The 19,995-nt window shown below is 42.4% G+C and overlaps 1 protein-coding gene across 1 annotated transcript; it reads right to left on the bottom strand.

The window, feature by feature from the left end:
* Positions 1-340: 340 nt before the first annotated feature.
* ccdc141 (coiled-coil domain containing 141) lies at positions 341-3,196 on the bottom strand. Its single transcript, XM_034187116.1, is given in 7 exon segments — positions 341-487; positions 1,998-2,080; positions 2,383-2,616; positions 2,619-2,671; positions 2,808-2,926; positions 2,928-3,011; positions 3,079-3,196. Coding segments are annotated over 7 exon segments (828 nt in total). The 5' UTR covers positions 3,187-3,196.
* Positions 3,197-19,995: the final 16,799 nt, after the last annotated feature.

Here is a 19,995-nt window from a genome sequence, read left to right on the forward strand (position 1 = left end):
GTCCTGATCCTGCTTTTCCTTCCACTCTTCCTCCTCTTCTCTTTCTTTCTCTTTTAGTAACTATTCACTTCATCACATCTAAACCACCTCAAACTACCACTCGGGACGTCCACACATCATCACGGGATTCTCACGTCTCCTCCTGCACTCACCTCACTGTCTCAGCACAATTCTTCCCTGCTGGTCTTATTAAACTACTTGAACACTAAGAAAAACTGTTACTTTCCAGTAACCTCTGGTTGTCGTTCAGCATGCGGCGGCTGCAGGTTGTACCTGACAGGAGTGGGCGTCTGCCCATTCACATGACGGACAGGTGAAGGTGACTGCTGGCGTCCTGCCGTCACTTTGGAAACAAAGGATGGTGGGGACATGGGAGGTGGGCTTTGGAGGGATCCGCGGGGGGTTTTATGAGCCAGATGTGAGTCATCACGCCACCGTCAACGTGCATCTCCATCATGGTGGTAGCTTGGAAACCCGCCTCCACCTTCTGATGCGGTCCAATGGCACAAAGAAAAGAGAAACACTGAGTGTGATGCAATACCTGATAAAATGAATAAATCTGTAACAAATGAATGTTTTCCACCCTCGGAGTCCTAACAACGCTCCCCTGCTGCTCCACTTTCCATCATATATCTATTAACAGATCATATCTTTACTCAACAAATACATGTCACATATTGACGAAGCTGACATTGTTCTGAACGTTTTGATATGTAACACATTAAACGAAGATTTCTTCAGTTATGGCAAAATGAAGAAAAATACCTCGAGGGCTCCAACAGTTAAAACAACTTCAATATCCTGATGCAAACTAAATATTTCACCTGACATGAGTTTTATTTTAACAAAGATGAATGTGCATAATCAGCTTCTTTAATCATCTTCAAATCATTAGGTGTTAGCAGCTAACACATTAGCGAAGTGCACCATATAATCCACTTTGTAAAATTGTCTTGTATGAACTGTTGCAAAAGAACATTTATATCATTATACACTCAACAAAAATATAAACGCAACACTTTTGGTTTTGCTCCCATTTTGTATGAGATGAACTCAAAGATCTAAAACTTTTTCCACATACACAATATCACCATTTCCCTCAAATATTGTTCACAAACCAGTCTAAATCTGTGATAGTGAGCACTCCTTTGCTGAGATAATCCATCCCACCTCACAGGTGTGCCATATCAAGATGCTGATTAGACACCATGATTAGTGCACAGGTGTGCCTTAGACTGCCCACAATAAAAGGCCACTCTGAAAGGTGCAGTTTGTTTTATTGGGGGGGGGATACCAGTCAGTATCTGGTGTGACCACCATTTGCCTCATGCAGTGCAACACATCTCCTTCACATAGAGTTGATCAGGTTGTCAATTGTGGCCTGTGGAAGCTAGCTTGGCTAGTCAAGTATGTTGGCAGCATGAAAATTACCTTATTGTGCTCATTTCCAGTTGCTAACAGTTTGATGTTTATATATTCGCAGATGATGATCGCTTCTGTAGCGACAGCAGGATGAGCAAGAAGTCACAGGTCTCCAAGCTTCTGGCTCCGCCCACTTCATTAGCATCGCTTCATCAGTCTACACCTACTTAAAGGACGTTTAGCGTTCAGCACCACGCAGAAACACTGTATAACTGTATGAACATATGCTGTATTTTTCTTTTTTTTAAATAAAAGTAAGACCCTTTGGCTGCTCCTTTGTTTTCACTCTGGGCTGCCACAGCAGATCTGAGGTGGACCTGCATGTTGATTTGGCACAGGTTTTACACCGGTTGCCCTTCCTGATGCAACTCCCACATTACATGGAAAACAGGCAGGAGTAGCTTTGAACCAGCAACCTTCTGCACTGGATCATGACATCACGGGTGTTGTAACAGAAAACATTCTGTCTCAGACCAGTTCTGCTGAGTGTCTTTGGAAGTGAGGTGCCACCTTCAGATTTGGATCAGAAACCTCCTGATGACTGCACCAGGTCCAGGTCCGAAGAGGTTTCTCACCTTTTGGACTCTGGTCTGAGATGTCTCGATATGAGATGTTGTCACAGCAGTTTTGGTTTTCTTTGTAGGAACAGCTTCTTCTCCTGCACACACAAAAGGACAGTAAAATTATTGAGTTCTACTTGATTTAGGTTTTGATTCCCTAAAATGTAATGAAGTATTTTCATCTTACTTGCGGAGCCAAATAATGTGGAAAAAATGTCAAATGGAAATTAGACATGTTATTCAAACTATTTCTCAGAAACCTAAAATCTGACCATTGTTGGAGCAGGTCTTCCACAAGGGGTGGAGTCTGAACATTTCCAAAGACTTTCCCATTGGAAGATCGTTTTGGATGTCTGCGGACGTTCTTTAATGGTTAAGCTGCCACCGTGTGAATCCTCACCTTGAACCAGCAGCTCAGCAGTTGACGTGGCTCGTCCACTGCTGTTGGTGGCAGTTACAGAATATGTCCCAGAATCCTCTGGGAAGGCCTCGGCGATCATCAGGCTGTGCAGGTCTCCGTCCTGGAGGATCCTGAAGTCGGCGGAGCTCTGGATCTCGGCTCCTTCTCTATAGAACTTCACCACAGGTGTAGGGATTCCCGTGACCCGGACATCCAGCCTGAGCTGGCTGCCTGTCTGACTGTGGAGCTCTGAAGTCTCTGAACGAAGCTAGGGGGCGCTGTTTCCACTGCAAAGACACCAGATTGTCATTAGAGCTGTGCTAAGCTTGAGGTTCGAATGGAACAAAGGTCAGATCACAGTTACTAATAAAATGAAGATGTAACGCGACTGAACGAAGGTTAGCCGTGGCGACTGTCCTCACCGGTTGACGAGGAGCTCAGCGGTGCTCGTGGCCTTGGCCAACACATTGGTGGCTCTGACAGAAAATCTTCCACTGTGTGCAGCGGTCACAGCGGGGATCCTCAGAACAGCGCGGCCATCGCCTGAACGAGATTTGACCACCAGCTAGAGCGGCAGCTGAAAGAACCTGGCCATCACGGAACCAGCTCACCTCAGGAACTGGGGGTACCTGGACACAAACACAAGCTGTCAAAGGCCTGACAGGCTGCAGAACATTCGGTGTGATGGTGGAGAACTCAGGAAGCTTCCTCACCACTAATCTGAGCCTCAAACGTGGCGGCACTACCCTCAAGTGCCACGACGCTCTGCAGCGGCTGTGTGAATGTCGGCGCCTGAGTGGACATGATGGTCGTCACACTGCAGACACAACAAACAAATAAACAAACAAACAAACACATCAGCAAAGGCGCACCAGATCTGAAACAGTCTGTGTAAATAATCCAATTAACAGTTTGGCCATTTTTAAGGTCAAATTTCATGGTTTCAGTTTGATTATTGCTACTTCAAGAAGTTCCTAAATCAGCAAAAAAATTTCAAAGCATACTTGTTGGCCCACCCATCCAGCAATTTTATTTTATAGTTTTCATGCAAAATTTACAACATACAGATATGAAACAGGATTTCCTCTGAGGACTTGAAGGTTAAAATCATCATATTTTTACAATCCACAGTCATGTCAGCACCAGAATGAAGCCTTAAATAACCACTCGTGTTTCATTGACAGCTGTTTAACAAAACCGCTGCACCGAGCAAACGAGCCTTTGCCTGGTGACAAAACAAAATCACCGTGTTTCACATCAGCTTATCCAGACATGGATTTCTTCTTCTTGCCTGGGCTGAAACCCCTCCAGGCTGAGATTCCTGTGTGACACACAGACGATGTACCAATCGTCTCATAGATGTGTCATTGCTGGGTCAGAAGATTAGAAACGTGCACCACAAACAGGACACGGGTTCATGACGGAGAGGAATGTGGTGCCCAAAAGAGACAGTTTTGAAACTGTCAGCAGCAGTGTTGTTGATTTTGGGTGAACTCACTCTGTACTGTGCCCAGCTGCAAAGTCCACTTTGTCTGACTTGCAGAGGTTTGCTGTGGTCCTACTAAGAGTGATGACATTCAACGTCCCAGCGTAACCTGCACCGCAGGGCTCAAACTTATAGCAGGCAGCCACTCTAACCACAATTCTGAAACCCAAAGGCTCTAGTGTCTGTCGCTGGAATGCCTATTGGCATTGGGGAATGAGGTTAACTTTACTGCACAGCACCACCTGCTGGCCACTGTTACACTAACCCTCTAAACCTCACTCTCATCTGGTTCACGGCACGAGGGTCAGCCGTGGCACCGAGTGTTGTGTGATAAAGACACTGGGACTTTGGAGAGTTCGCCGCTCTGCAAGACGTCAGTAACATTGAGACCTGCACTGAGACACTCTGATCGGGCCTGCACTTTAACCGCTGCACACAAACAACAGCATGAACATCACAACATAAAACTCTTTGTATATTGTGTCTAAAACTCTGGTGAATATATTCTCTGGACTTACAGACATTATTGTGTTTGTTTTATGTAAACATGAGAGAAGCTCAGGTTGTGTTTCCGTTATTTTCAGTGGGATTCGCTATGAGCCGTGATCACTTCCTGTTTGTATCGTTCTGGGGGAAAGTGAAGTTTGTTCTTTAACGTCCTGATTATTGTCCTTTACAGCACAGTTTGTCCTCTTTGCTCCAGAGTAATAGATATAATATACTCAACAAAAATATAAACGCAACACTTTTGGTTTTGCTCCCATTTTGTATGAGATGAACTCAAAGATCTAAAACCTTTTCCACATACACAATATCACCATTTCCCTCAAATATTGTTCACAAACCAGTCTAAATCTGTGATAGTAAGCACTTCTCCTTTGCTGAGATAATCCATCCCACCTCACAGGTGTGCCATATCAAGATGCTGATTAGACACCATGATTAGTGCACAGGTGTGCCTTAGACTGCCCACAATAAAAGGCCACTCTGAAAGGTGCAGTTTTGTTTTATTGGGGGGGGGGATACCAGTCAGTATCTGGTGTGACCACCATTTGCCTCATGCAGTGCAAAACATCTCCTTCGCATCATCCGTGAAGAGAACACCTCTCCAACGTGCCAAACACCAGCGAATGTGAGCATTTGCCCACTCAAGTTGGTTACGACGACGAACTGGATTCAGGTCAAGACCCCGATGAGGACGACGAGCATGCAGATGAGCTTCCCTGAGACGGTTTCTGACAGTTTGTGCAGAAATTCTTTGGTTATGCAAACCGATTGTTTCAGCAGCTGTCCGAGTGGCTGGTCTCAGACGATCTTGGAGGTGAACATGCTGGATGTGGAGGTCCTGGGCTGGTGTGGTTACACGTGGTCTGCGGTTGTGAGGCTGGTTGGATGTACTGCCAAATTCTCTGAAACGCCTTTGGAGACGGCTTATGGTAGAGAAATGAACATTCAATACACGAGCAACAGCTCTGGTTGACATTCCTGCTGTCAGTATGCCAATTGCACGCTCCCTCAAATCTTGCGACATCTGTGGCATTGTGCTGTGTGATAAAACTGCACCTTTCAGAGTGGCCTTTTATTGTGGGCAGTCTAAGGCACACCTGTGCACTAATCATGGTGTCTAATCAGCATCTTGATATGGCACACCTGTGAGGTGGGATGGATTATCTCAGCAAAGGAGAAGTGCTCACTATCACAGATTTTGACTGGTTTGTGAACAATATTTGAGGGAAATGGTGATATTGTGTATGTGGAAAAGGTTTTAGATCTTTGAGTTCATCTCATACAAAATGGGAGCAAAACCAAAAGTGTTGCGTTTATATTTTTGTTGAGTGTATATATATGTATATATATATATATATATGTCTGAAATTCAGTTTGCGTTTATGAAGTTCCACGCAGGTTAAACGTAGCAGACACGGAATTTGATTTGATTTGATTTGGCAATATAATTACATAAAAATACATAAAAATACTGCAGAGGATAACACAAGAAAGCTTCCAATATGGATTCTTATTTACATTGTGGTCCTCAAAAAAGGAAAACAAGAAAAAAAAAACCCAGACATACACAAAATGAAATAATGTAATAGCTCAACAAAATGTGTTGCAGAAATATATGAACCAGACAATAATACTAGTAAAATAACAATAAAAGTAATAAAAGGGAAGTCTTGAGCAAGAAAAAAACAACAACAAAAAGAAAAAGACTTAAGAAATGGACGTTAATAATATAAAAATGATTCCTTGACTAGAACTTACAATACTGGTTAATAAAAACTGCTTACCTAGATGTTTAAACACATGCCCAGAAGCAGTTTCATGTATAGGCAGAAGAAGAAGAAGACTATTCCATAATTTTATCCCAGTAAATGTAAAAGATGATGAGCCACAAGACTGTCCTCTCGTGACACTAAAAGACAGATGACTGGACCTTGTCTCGTAAGATGAAACATGCAGAATAAAATTAGATTTCAGGTCATCAGGTGCCAAGTCGAGAAACAACTTTGAATACATGGATCAGTTTAAGCTGATCTACCCTCTTTTCAACTGGCAGCATATTAACCTTTACAAACTGATCAACTCCACGTGAGTCATTGGAGAGGCATTTGACAATATCTAATCATTTTATTCTGAACCACCTGAAGGTGCTGTCATTTATCATGTTTGGTGAGACCACTATACCAGGAAGAACAAGAATAATCCAATGACATTGGATCAGTGAAGATACTAACAGTTTTTTAGTTCTGAGGTTGAAGTCCTTCATATTACGATACAAAAACTTTAATCTACTAGAACATTTAGCCACAATTTTTGACACAATTGCATTCCCAGATAAAGATGGATCTAGAGTTGTGCCAAGATATGTAACCTGGTCTCTGGATTCAATGGCAGCACCGTTACATCATACCTGTAGCCTTTAGGCATTAGCTATTTTAGGTTTCAAGCCAAATAATATTGACTTGGTTTTACTGAGGTGGATTGACAACTTGTTGTCGACTAGCCAATCACATACAGACTCCAATTCAACAGTGAGAGTTTGTTCCATACAGGTACATTTTTCCCAGTATCCAGGATGGACACCTGGGGAACGTCACACGATATGGTTTGCTGCGCTGACAGAGTACCTTGTATGTCATCCACTTGCTTCCTGTTCATAAGATACGATTCAAACCATGCCACTGCATCCACACGGAAACCAATGGCTTTCAGTTTGGTCATCAATATGGCATGGTCGATGGTGTTAAAAGCCTTTTGCAGGTCTAGTAACACCATGCCAGTTAGATTACCCTGGTCTACCTGATGTTTGATAAAATCAGTCATGTGGATCAGGCAGGTGTCAGCTGAATATGCAGATATTATAAATATTATAATATAAACATATAAACAAATATCTGAAATATTTGTTTTAGCAAGTTTTCAGGGTCTCATGCAGCAGTCTCTTATTAATCTAGGGACTTGAAGGTTATGATGTCATAAAAGCTTGTTTGCTGGAACAATCACATCACAACATGGATCACTGAAGAGGGGCTCAGAATTGTGCATATTAACATTAAGAATCTGAGGAATAAAATCTGTGAGGTCTCTAATCTGCTGTGTGAACACAAACTACACATACCTGCTATTTCAGAAACTCATTTGGACTCTTCTTTTGATGACACTGAGTTATATATCGATGGTTACAATATTTACAGAAATGATAGAAATGGATCTGGTGGTGGAGTTGCTTTTTATATTCAAGATCACTTACCAACACAAATCAGAAGTGATATGTTGAAATTTAATATTGGAGTGTTATGGCTCCAAGTTTATTTACCTCATCGTAACGCAATTTTGCTGGGTTGCTGTTACCGACCACCAAATGCTAATTGTGAATATATATATATATATATATATATATATAGATATATATATAGATACAGTCTGTGAGATGTTGAACACCCATACTGCTGTGGGCCAGGATACGTACCTCATGGGTGATTTTAACATTGACTGGTTTGCTAAAGACTGACATTTAAAAATAAGTTGTTTACTGTCACTGTTACATGTGGATTTACTCAGATCATTAATGAACCTACATGTTATAATGATGGTGACAGAATATCAACATGTATTGATCATATTTTTGCCAATTCTCCTGACCGGTGCAGTAAAGTAATTTCTGTTCCCGTAGGCTGTAGTGATCATAACCTGATCATAATTGTATTAGCCACAATGGTAGGTGGACCTGGACCCACAGTAACATTCAAAAGGTCATATAAAATGTTTAGTGATGTGAAATTTGTTGATGATGTGAAAGCCATTTGTTGGTCTGAGGTCTTATCTATTCATAATCCCGAAATTGCACTTTCAAGATTTAATAGTTTATTCCTGCCTTTAGTTGAAATTCATGCTCCTTTGAGGAAGTTTATCGTCAGGAACATCGTCACACACTGGTCGGATGATGAAATTAAAGACTCTATTAAAAGGAGAGATCAGATGAAAAAGACAGAAATTATAACAGGAAATAAATCTGACTGGGATCTTTATCATAAAATGAGGAACTCTGTCACCAAACTGAATCAAAAGAAAAAGAAATTTTTTTGAGGAGTGAGTTCAGAAAGCAGGAACTGATAACAAAAAAATATGGAGAATCAGCTGACTGGTAGGAAAAAACAGAATCAATCCGTCCTTTCTTGACGTAGATAATAATTCTGAACAAAGCCGGTAGATATTGCTAATTATATTAATGACTATTTTATAAGAAAATTAGACAAATTGAGAGAGAATATGCCTAATCTAGTAATGTTGAATCCTATCTAGTGATAAAAAAATTAAATTATGGATTGTAAAAACATCAGGTTTAAATTTGAGAAGTAAGTACAAATAAGGTAAAGGAACTGTTGAAATCCTGGGTGTGGACGGTCTTGACAGTAGGCTTCTCAAACTAGCAGCTGATTGTTTTGCTCCTGTTTAACCCATATAAACCTTAGCTTTACTTGTAATAATACATGTCCACAAGCGTGGAAACAGGCTAAAATTATCCCCCTACGAAAAATAAGAAACTTAAATACCCATAAGTATTTTACCTGTGTTAGGAAAAAACATGGATTCTATTGTATATGAGCAAATTAATAATTATTTTTCTTCTAATAACTTAATCACTGATTTTCAACATGCGTATAGAAAGAGTCACACTACTGCCATGGCGTTGACTCATATGTCTGATGACTGCTGACGATCTCGCGCAATGATCTTGAAACTGTTTTAAAATATGGAATTGCATAATGTAGTTGACTCTGTAACATCTAACAAGTTAGTGTTAAACATAGAAAAGACTAACTGTATGGTTATTGGCTCCATTTGTGTTTTTCATAACAACACAACCATACAGTTAGTCAGTGGAGCCAATAACCATACAGCTAATTAATATGATAATAATCAAGGGTATGAGACCAAGCTGCTGGGTGTAGTGGTAGATTCAAAAATATCATGGAAAACATATAAATAATAGTTTTGTAAAAATGGGCAGGGCTATATCGAAGACATGCACGGTTTCTAAGTTGTGCTAAAACTAATTATGCTATTAACGCATTAGTATTAGTATATCTGGACTATTGCCCAGTAGTTTGGTCAAATGCTACTGGAGAAATGATAAATAAATTACAGATTATTCACAATAGGGCTGCTCGTATAGCACTTAAGTGTAGTTATAGGACAAATATCATCACAATGCATAAAAAGTTAAACTGGCTGTTAGTCAAAGAAAGACTTTATATTCACTGATCATTTTTGCCAGAAAGACTATTGTCACTAAGATACCTTATATTTTGTTTAGGAATTTTTCTTTAGTTCAGAAAATGATAGTTACATAACCAGACATGCTGTGGTGGGAAACTTTACGCTGCCTGTAGGTATAACCAATGCCATGAAGAACACTGTCATATATAGGAGTATGAAGGAATGGAATTTATTACCGGATCACATTAAACTTACTGCAAATGAAAGCTTCTTTAAAAAAACTTCTGAAACGACATTACTGGTATAATGAGTATATGAGTCAAACCTTTAAACATATATAGATGATGGTTATGTTGGGAAGGTGTCGTAGCACGGACCCACAACAGGGGGCGCAAATGAACGGACAATGAATTAAGCCAAAAAGTAACAGTTTAATGTTGTGATGATACACAACGAAATACACAGAATTAGCAAAGTCAGTTGACACCAGGTGATGTGTGGGCAGGCTCGAAGATAGAAGACCCCCGACGAGAGAGAAGCCGCATCCCACACGGCTTCCACCACCAACGGTCTGAAGAACACCGGAGCCGCCAAGTCCCGAGTCCCCAGGTGGCCTCTGTCTTCGGCTGTCGACCCTGGTACTGCTGGCAGAAAGCAGAGACAAGATGAATGAGTGTGAGTCCGCACACTCAGTAATCCACAGTCTGCACACAGTTAGGAGGGAGCACCTCCACCTCCAATCACACACTCGTGCAGCTCCTGGTTAACCACTTATCTGGTTTGGGGTGTGAGGCGAAGCCGTCGCTGTCACACCAAACGCCAATCCCACAGACAAGGCAAAACACCAGGAAAACGGCTGCAACAGAAGTTCAGATTATTACACAACGTATGAGTCAGCAGAGAAATTACCTCTTCAGTAGTCAATTTCTCGGCAAGGAGGTGGAGCTGCAGTCCGGCCTTTATGGTGATGATGATGATGATGATGAACGAGTGACAGCTGGTGCAGAGGATGAATGACAGCTGTCACTTCTTCTGGGTCTGGCGCCCTCTCGTGCTTGGAGCCCGCACTCCAAGCAGGGCGCCCTCTGGTGGTGGTGGGCCAGCAGTACCTCCTCTTCAGCGGCCCACATAACAGATTACTTTGATTTGATTTTTTATTCTCTCGATTTTATTTTCATTTTTTTATATACACTTTTTGAGTGTATTTTTGAGTTATTGTGTTTGTAAACCTGTGTGGATTCCCCATTATTAAATAAATAATAAAGTGTTGAAAGGTATAAAAATTTACATTTTGGTCGTATAATGCTCATTTGTAATTGACGTCATTTGGATTCTCTGTGTTTTTTTTTTTTTTACTGCGGTGCCTCTCTGGCATGCAAGGGTTATGGGATATCTCAATAGGGCGAATGGATGCAGAAATAGACCTGAAAACGCAAAAGTCTTCCTGCAGACACAGACAGGAGCAAAATATGGAAAATAAGACTGTCTGTGTTGCCTTGATGTTCAGTTCAGACACAGGGTGTAGGTTCTAACTCCACCCTTCAGGTTTTGGTAATCATGGCTGTAGAAATAATGCGTTATTTTATATTAATGATCTGATAACATTATTACTATTCCAGGAAGGTTTCCGGTTTGGTGAGCTCTGGGTCTCATCACTGCCTTTTGCAGATGATGTGGTCCTGTTGGCTTCATCGGCCTGTGACCTCCAACACTCACTGGATCAGATCACAGCCGAGTGTGAAGCAGCTGGGATGAGGATCAGCACCTCTAAATCTGATGCCATGGTTCTCAGCAGGAAACCAATGGATTGCGTACTACAGGTAGGGAATACGGCCTTGCCCCAAGTAAAGGTGTTCAAGTACCTCTGGGTCTTGTTCACGAGTGAGGGGATGATGGTGTGTAAGATTGGCTGGAGAATCGGTGCAGCAGGGGTGGGGTTGTATTCGCTCTACCGTACTGTTATGACGAAAAGGGAGCTGAGCTAAAAGGCGAAGCTCTCGATTTACTGGTCAATCTTCGTTCCTACACCTGTGGTCATGAGGGTTGGGTCAAGACCGAAAGAACTAGATCGTGGTACAAGCGGCCAAAGTGGGCTTCCTCAGGAGGGTGGCTGGTGAGATAGGGTGAGAAGTTCAGTCATCCATGGGGAGCTTGGAGTAGAGCCGCTGCTCCTTCGCGTTGAAAGGAGCCAGCTGAGGTGGTTCGGGCATCTGGTAAGGATGCCTCCTGGGCGCCTCCCAAGGGAGGTGTTCCAGGCACGTCCAACTGGGAGGAGACTTCGGGGAAGACCCAGGACTAGGTGGAGAGATTATATCTCCACACTGGCCTGGGAACACCTCGGGATCCACCAGTCAGAGGTGGTCAATGTGGCACAGGAAAGGGAAGTCTGGGGTCCCCTGCTGGAGCTGTTGCCCCTGCGACCTGAAACCGGAAAAGCGGTTGAAGATGATGAGTGATAACACTGTAAAAATTTAAACTCAGTCTCATTAGTGCCAGAAACAGATTTTTAATAGCACCAATGCAAAATATGAAAAATTATTATACTGGAAATCAGTAAAGATTTTGGCATGTCAGCAGAAAGAAAAAGAAGTCAGTTTTTTTTCTGTAGTTCTGATGGTCACATTGGATAGTTTTCTAGATCTAAGCTGATTGGTGACGATCAGACGGTGCAATGGTGGAATTTCCATAAACACGGTAAAGGCAGTCCAGCTTGGATCTGGACCAGGCGACGAGTCCAGTTTTCTGTGGAGTGAGTCCTCAATCCCTGCTGGGTTCTGACACACCAGGAACAGTTTGGATCATGAAATGTGTCTTTATTCCTGTCATCAATCAATCAATCAATCAATTTTTTTATATAGCGCCAAATCACAACAAACAGTTGCCCCAAGGCGCTTTATATTGTAAGGCAAGGCCATACAATAATTATGTAAAACCCCAACGGTCAAAACGACCCCCTGTGAGCAAGCACTTGGCTACAGTGGGAAGGAAAAACTCCCTTTTAACAGGAAGAAACCTCCAGCAGAACCAGGCTCAGGGAGGGGCAGTCTTCTGCTGGGACTGGTTGGGGCTGAGGGAGAGAACCAGGAAAAAGACATGCTGTGGAGGGGAGCAGAGATCGATCACTAATGATTAAATGCAGAGTGGTGCATACAGAGCAAAAAGAGAAAGAAACAGTGCATCATGGGAACTCCCCAGCAGTCTACGTCTATAGCAGCATAACTAAGGGATGGTTCAGGGTCACCTGATCCAGCCCTAACTATAAGCTTTAGCAAAAAGGAAAAGTTTTAAGCCTAATCTTAAAAGTAGAGAGGGTGTCTGTCTCCCTGATCTGAATTGGGAGCTGGTTCCACAGGAGAGGAGCCTGAAAGCTGAAGGCTCTGCCTCCCATTCTACTCTTACAAACCCTAGGAACTACAAGTAAGCCTGCAGTCTGAGAGCGAAGCGCTCTATTGGGGTGATATGGTACTATGAGGTCCCTAAGATAAGATGGGACCTGACTATTCAAAACCTTATAAGTAAGAAGAAGAATTTTAAATTCTATTCTAGAATTAACAGGAAGCCAATGAAGAGAGGCCAATATGGGTGAGATATGCTCTCTCCTTCTAGTCCCCGTCAGTACTCTAGCTGCAGCATTTTGAATTAACTGAAGGCTTTTTAGGGAACTTTTAGGACAACCTGATAATAATGAATTACAATAGTCCAGCCTAGAGGAAATAAATGCATGAATTAGTTTTTCAGCATCACTCTGAGACAAGACCTTTCTGATTTTAGAGATATTGCGTAAATGCAAAAAAGCAGTCCTACATATTTGTTTAATATGCGCTTTGAATGACATATCCTGATCAAAAATGACTCCAAGATTTCTCACAGTATTACTAGAGGTCAGGGTAATGCCATGCAGAGTAAGGATCTGGTTAGACACCATGTTTCTAAGATTTGTGGGGCCAAGTACAATAACTTCAGTTTTATCTGAGTTTAAAAGCAGGAAATTAGAGGTCATCCATGTCTTTATGTCTGTAAGACAATCCTGCAGTTTAGCTAATTGGTGTGTGTCCTCTGGCTTCATGGATAGATAAAGCTGGGTATCATCTGCGTAACAATGAAAATTTAAGCAATACCGTCTAATAATACTGCCTAAGGGAAGCATGTATAAAGTGAATAAAATTGGTCCTAGCACAGAACCTTGTGGAACTCCATAATTAACTTTAGTCTGTGAAGAAGACCCCATTTACATGAACAAATTGTAATCTATTAGACAAATATGATTCAAACCACCGCAGCGCAGTGCCTTTAATACCTATGGCAATGCTCTAATCTCTGTAATAAAATTTATGGTCAACAGTATCAAAAGCAGCACTGAGGTCTAACAGAACAAGCACAGAGATGAGTCCACTGTCCGAGGCCATAAGAAGATCATTTGTAACCTTCACTAATGCTGTTTCTGTACTATGATGAATTCTAAAACCTGACTGAAACTCTTCAAATAGACCATTCCTCTGCAGATGATCAGTTAGCTGTTTTACAACTACCCTTTCAAGAATTTTTGAGAGAAAAGGAAGGTTGGAGATTGGCCTATAATTAGCTAAGATAGCTGGGTCAAGTGATGGCTTTTTAAGTAATGGTTTTAATTACTGCCACCTTAAAAGCCTGTGGTACATAGCCAACTAACAAAGATAGATTGATCATATTTAAGATCGAAGCATTAAATAATGGTAGGGCTTCCTTGAGCAGCCTGGTAGGAATGGGGTCCTAATAAACATGTTGATGGTTTGGATGAAGTAACTAATGAAAATAACTCAGATAGAACAATCGGAGAGAAAGAGTCTAACCAAATACCGGCATCACTGAAAGCAGCCAAAGATAACGATACGTCTTTGGGATGGTTATGAGTAATTTTTTCTCTAATAGTTAAAATTTTGTTAGCAAAGAAAGTCATGAAGTCATTACTAGTTAAAGTTAAAGGAATACTCAGCTCAATAGAGCTCTGACTCTTTGTCAGCCTGGCTACAGTGCTGAAAAGAAACCTGGGGTTGTTCTTATTTTCTTCAATTAGTGATGAGTAGAAAGATGTCCTAGCTTTACGGAGGGCTTTTTTATAGAGCAACAGACTCTTTTTCCAGGCTAAGTGAAGATCTTCTAAATTAGTGAGACGCCATTTCCTCTCCAACTTACGGGTTATCTGCTTTAAGCTACGAGTTTGTGAGTTATACCATGGAGTCAGGCACTTCTGATTTAAAGCTCTCTTTTTCAGAGGAGCTACAGCATCCAAAGTTGTCTTCAATGAGGATGTAAAACTATTGACGAGATACTCTATCTCACTTACAGAGTTTAGGTAGCTACTCTGCACTGTGTTGGTATATGGCATTAGAGAACATAAAGAAGGAATCATATCCTTAAACCTAGTTACAGCGCTTTCTGAAAGACTTCTATTCATTGGCCCCCATCATTATGTTGATGATGGGGGCCGATGGGTTCACACCTTAATGTTTGATATCAGTGATCATCCAGGAAAGGCTTTACACGTTTAGCTTTTACTGTGCACAGCAGCAGGGGGGAGAATCTGTGAACTCAAAGAAACACTGCACACGTCTACAGAAGAATAACTGTTTCTAGTGTAACTGCAGCGAGTACTGTCAATTTGTTCATGTACATCACTGCTGCTGATTTTTTAAATGTGTGTGTAGTTTATGCAATATAACTTAAAACATTAAATACTTTAATTATTTTACTTTGTTTTTAGATTTTGTCTTTTTTACCATCTGGAAAAATGAGCCTCCGAGTTCAAGTACGACTCATTTCAACATTATTCCATGAATTACCACAATTACTAACCCTAAAACAAGCAGAAGTAGTTTTAGTGACCACCAGACCATAATAACACATACACACACACACACACACAACACGGGTGACACGGGTTACACGGGTGCTGGCGCTGGCTGTGCCTCGTCTGTCGGACCTGCTGACAGACTCTCAGCCTGATAACGGCGCTCACGTGCTCAGCTTTTATTTTTAGCACTTCTGCCCCTGGACTGGGTCCAGACTCCACAGGGTCTGGACCCTAAAACCAGCAGCTGAGCCTGCACAGGGCTCAAAGCAGATTACACCACCTGTTGGTCCTGGATAACTAAAGCCTGATTCAATCTGGGATCAGACCTAAAAATACAGAAACATAGTTTTGTGTGTGTGTGTGTGTGTGTGAGAGAGAGAGAGAGAGAGAGACACACGGAGAATGGACTCTAAGTCGCGCTCTTGTTGTTGAGTTTTTTCCCCGCACTCAGTCCTACGACTGTCACCACATTCCAAAGAGATCCTCCTGAGGGGGGCGCTAACACAGTATGAGAATCATAAAGAACATGAAGTCCAGCATTATGACATCATAAAGCTGCCGTCCTCTCACGTTACACTACAACAGGTTATTTTATCAGCTTTAACTATGATAAAGACAAGTTTGACAAGTTTAGCCTTTAATTATTTAAATTAACTTAAAGCCATCTTAATGACATTTTTTTAATGACAGAGCAGAATTGTTTAACTCACTTATGTTAGAACATTTCCAGCTTCTTTTTCTTGTAATTTCTTCTAAATTCTTGACTTTAGAGTTTTTTTCCTCAGACTCTTATTTGATGAACTGGATTTTACGGTTTTCAAAAATTCAGAAAAATAAATCATGTAAAAATGAACACTGGTGCATTGATTTTTGATTGTTTGGACATAAAATAAAAGTGAAGTCATGAAGCAGAGCGGCACTCTGAGCGCACACGACGCAACAAACCCAACGCATCAACAACGACTCAAAATCATTTACAATCTTTTTATTTTCAACTTGAAGGTGGCAAAAAAAAAAAAAAAAAAAAAAAAGATTTGAACCCAGTTTTCACTTCTGTCAAGATTTTTCAATAATTTTGTCATTTTTCACATGAAAAAGGGACGAACCATATAAATATAACCATATAAATAAATAAATAAAATTGAATAAAACGTGTGTGACTAGACGTCATCTCATGGATGTGGGTCACGGATCCAATGATCAGGTCATGTGACTGTCAGAACTTTTTGGGTTCATAGGTCTGGGCCGAGAGTTCTGCTGTGGTTTGGTGAAGAAAAAGTTCCATTTCACATTGTTGTTGGGAGAAAAAATAAAAATCTTGGACCTGCACCAAAATTTAGTAGTGTCTTTCTAGCACCACCCCTAAAAATAAGTTTTTTAAAAATAGGAAAAGGCATTTTTGAAGAATTGTGACTAAAAGAGAGTTAAAGGTGGAAACAACCATTAGTTTCCATCTGAAACTAATGGTTTCAGAAGAATGATTAATTTAATGATTTATTCTTTGCTGTTTAACACCCCCCCCCCCCCCAGAAGACACAGTGGTTCTTCAAACTGTTTATTTTGTCTGAACCATAAATGGGTCCCGCTGGACTTTCTGGTCCAAAAAGAAAAAAGCCACCAAATGTATGCTGTTCCACCCAATGACAAATGACCTTTAACCCTCACAAAACCATGGCAACCACCAATACCAACCACTGTTTCAGACCGCAAGCTGACCTATGACCTCTCAGAAAGGCATGCAGACCCACTGTGACCATAACTGTGCAAAGTGACAGTGAGACATGCGCAGCGAAGGGAGAGCAGGAGACATGAGGACACGGAGACAGACACACGAAGCGACAACGCCGGACGAATTCATCACAAGAACAAAAGCAGGAGAAACACCTCAGGAGGTCCTGAAAGCACTTTGAGGAGAGAAGACGAAGGAAGACTGGAAGGACACGGAGGATCAGAACCGGACCACATGCACAAAATCCATCAGAACCACTGAGACGCGCATTAGCGTCTGTTCCATTAAATCATAATAAGTGATTTCATTAATAAACTAAAATAATGTCCTTTGAACAAATAACGAACAAGCCGTCAAAAAAAATAAAAATCAGATGATCTCAGGATAAATCCATTTCAGTCCAGAACATGATTTAAACTCGTCTGGATTTCACTCTGAAAACCGTCAAATTATAGTTCAAAATAATTTATCTGTCAATCAACTAATCAATCAACCTCCATCAGGGCCCCACTGAGATGCTTCATACACCACAGGAAAGGTCAAGAGGTCACCCTAATCTGTTTTTAACAGACCAGCTGTTCATTCTCCTTCAAAATAAAAGCCCGCGAGAGCAGACAGCGAGGGGGTGGGGCTTATCTAAACCCAAGCCCTAAAAATACCCCCCATCCCCGGTGTGACACCTCAGTTTGATTGACAGGCAGCATGTGGCACATAGCTGAAGTGATATGACTGCAGCTATTCCCTTAAAAAGCCATGAGCCTGACGGGCCGCGCTGATGTCTCAGTGTCTATTCTGGGACGTCCCGTTATAACCTTCAGCACTCGTCCACGTTAAAAAACAAACTAAAACACAATTTTTACAATAAATCTCTCCTTACACGCACCAGTTCTCAGACTTTACTGACCTGTGCACCGAGACGCCCGGGTGGCCCGGACGGGGCTGTCTTCAGCCGGTCTTTGTCAGGAAAACTTTGTCTTGAAGTCCAGACGGAGGACAGCTGAGCCTCAGAGGAAGCCAAAATCAAAAAACAAAACTACAGGCTGTGGCGCCGTGTAGTTTTTGTTTTTCCTGCTGACAGCAGTCCCTCCAGCCGAGGCGTGAGGCCGGGAACGCTGACTCTGCTCAGAGGAGCCCACGGGCCAGCGGGGGTCTTTATACCGCTGTGACATCACACTCTGCCACACTTGCCATTGGTCAGCACCGTGTGGCCCTGCAGGGAACCCTGGGGGCACCGGGGGCCAGTTTACACTGTCCACACCAGCCAACTGGATTTATTCAAATAAAACTGCATCGAAACATCAAATAATCAATTAATGTGTCAACAGAAAATTAATCACTTGGAGGAGGTTGTTCTTTGTTCATTTGAACAAATGAAATAGCAGACGTTGCTGCAGTGAGCGCGGCATGCTGCGCAGGGTGGTGTCTATACTTTGCTTCTGAACAAACAGGAAGGAACTTATAAGTCCCTTTGGCAGCACTGAAAGAGGCCAACTTAAACCCAGTCACCATCTTGATGGATTTCCAGCAGGCAGCTCTCAGTGCAGCCTTCACCACCTGGCCCAGTGTGTGTACCGCCGGGTGCAGGCAGCAGGTCTCCGGGATGCCGAGCTCTCCCTTGTAACCAGGATGTTACCTGCTCTGGCCTTTCTGTCAAGAGAAGATGTGGTGGCTTCATTTGAGCTGGTTCAGGAGGGACTGCCTGAGGAGCTCCGGCCTGTGATCGACTACTTTGACGACACCTTCATTGGTCGCCCAAGTAGGAGAAACCACAGGGGTCCAGATTTCGATCTCGCTATCTGGAACATATCAGCTGGAATACAGGAAGGGCTGCCACGCACAGACAGCAGTGGAGCAGGCTGGAACCACCGCACAGCTGCTAGTGCCGGCTCTCACCACCCGAACACCTGGAATGACAAAACTTATTGTCCAGCAGTTGGGAGCTGGCGAGCCCGCACCCCCAAAACACCACGCGTACCAGGACACCACTTGCAGAATTCAAACCACTGTGGCCGACTACCCAGAGAGAGAGAGAGAGATATCACTTGGACTTCCTCCAGGTATTACCACTATAAACTTCTTCTTCTTTGTCTTTTGGCTGTTCCCGTTAGGGGTCGCCACAGCAGATCAATCTCACCCTGTCCTCTGTGTCTTCCTCTGTCTCACCAACCACCTGCATGTCCTCCCTCAGCACATCCATAAACCTCCTCTTCGTCCTCCCTCTTCTCCTCCTGCCTGGTGGCTCCATCCTCAGCATCCTTCTCCCTATATACCCTGGGTCCCTCCTCTGCACATGTCCAAACCATCTCAATCTCTCCTCTCTGTCTTTGTCTCCAAACCATCCCACCTGAGCTGTCCCTCTGATATGTTCATTCCTAATCTTGTTCATTCTTGTCACTCCCAAAGAGAATCTCAACATCTTCAGCTCTGCCTCCTCCAGCTCCGCCTCCTGTCTTTTTGTTAGTGTCACCGTCTCTAAACCATCCAACATAGCTGGTCTCACTACTGTCTTGTAAACTTTCCCCTTCACTCTTGCTGATATTCTTCGGTCACAAATCACTCCTGCCACCTTTCTCCACCCACTCCACCCTGCCTGCACTCTCTTCTTCACCTCTCTACCACACTCTCCATTACTTTGGACAGTTGACCCCAAGTATTGAAACTCATCTACTTTCACTTCTGCTCCTTGTAACTGCACTATTCCACTGGGCTCCCTCTCATTCACACACATGGACTCAGTCTTGCTTCTACTGACTTTCATTCCCCTTCTCTCCAGCGCATATCTCTACCTCTCCAGACTAGCCTCAACTTGCTCTCTACTCTCACTACAGATCACAATGTCATCTG

This window comes from Thalassophryne amazonica, chromosome 14, assembly GCF_902500255.1.
Source record: "Thalassophryne amazonica chromosome 14, fThaAma1.1, whole genome shotgun sequence".
Classification (NCBI taxonomy): domain Eukaryota; kingdom Metazoa; phylum Chordata; class Actinopteri; order Batrachoidiformes; family Batrachoididae; genus Thalassophryne; species Thalassophryne amazonica.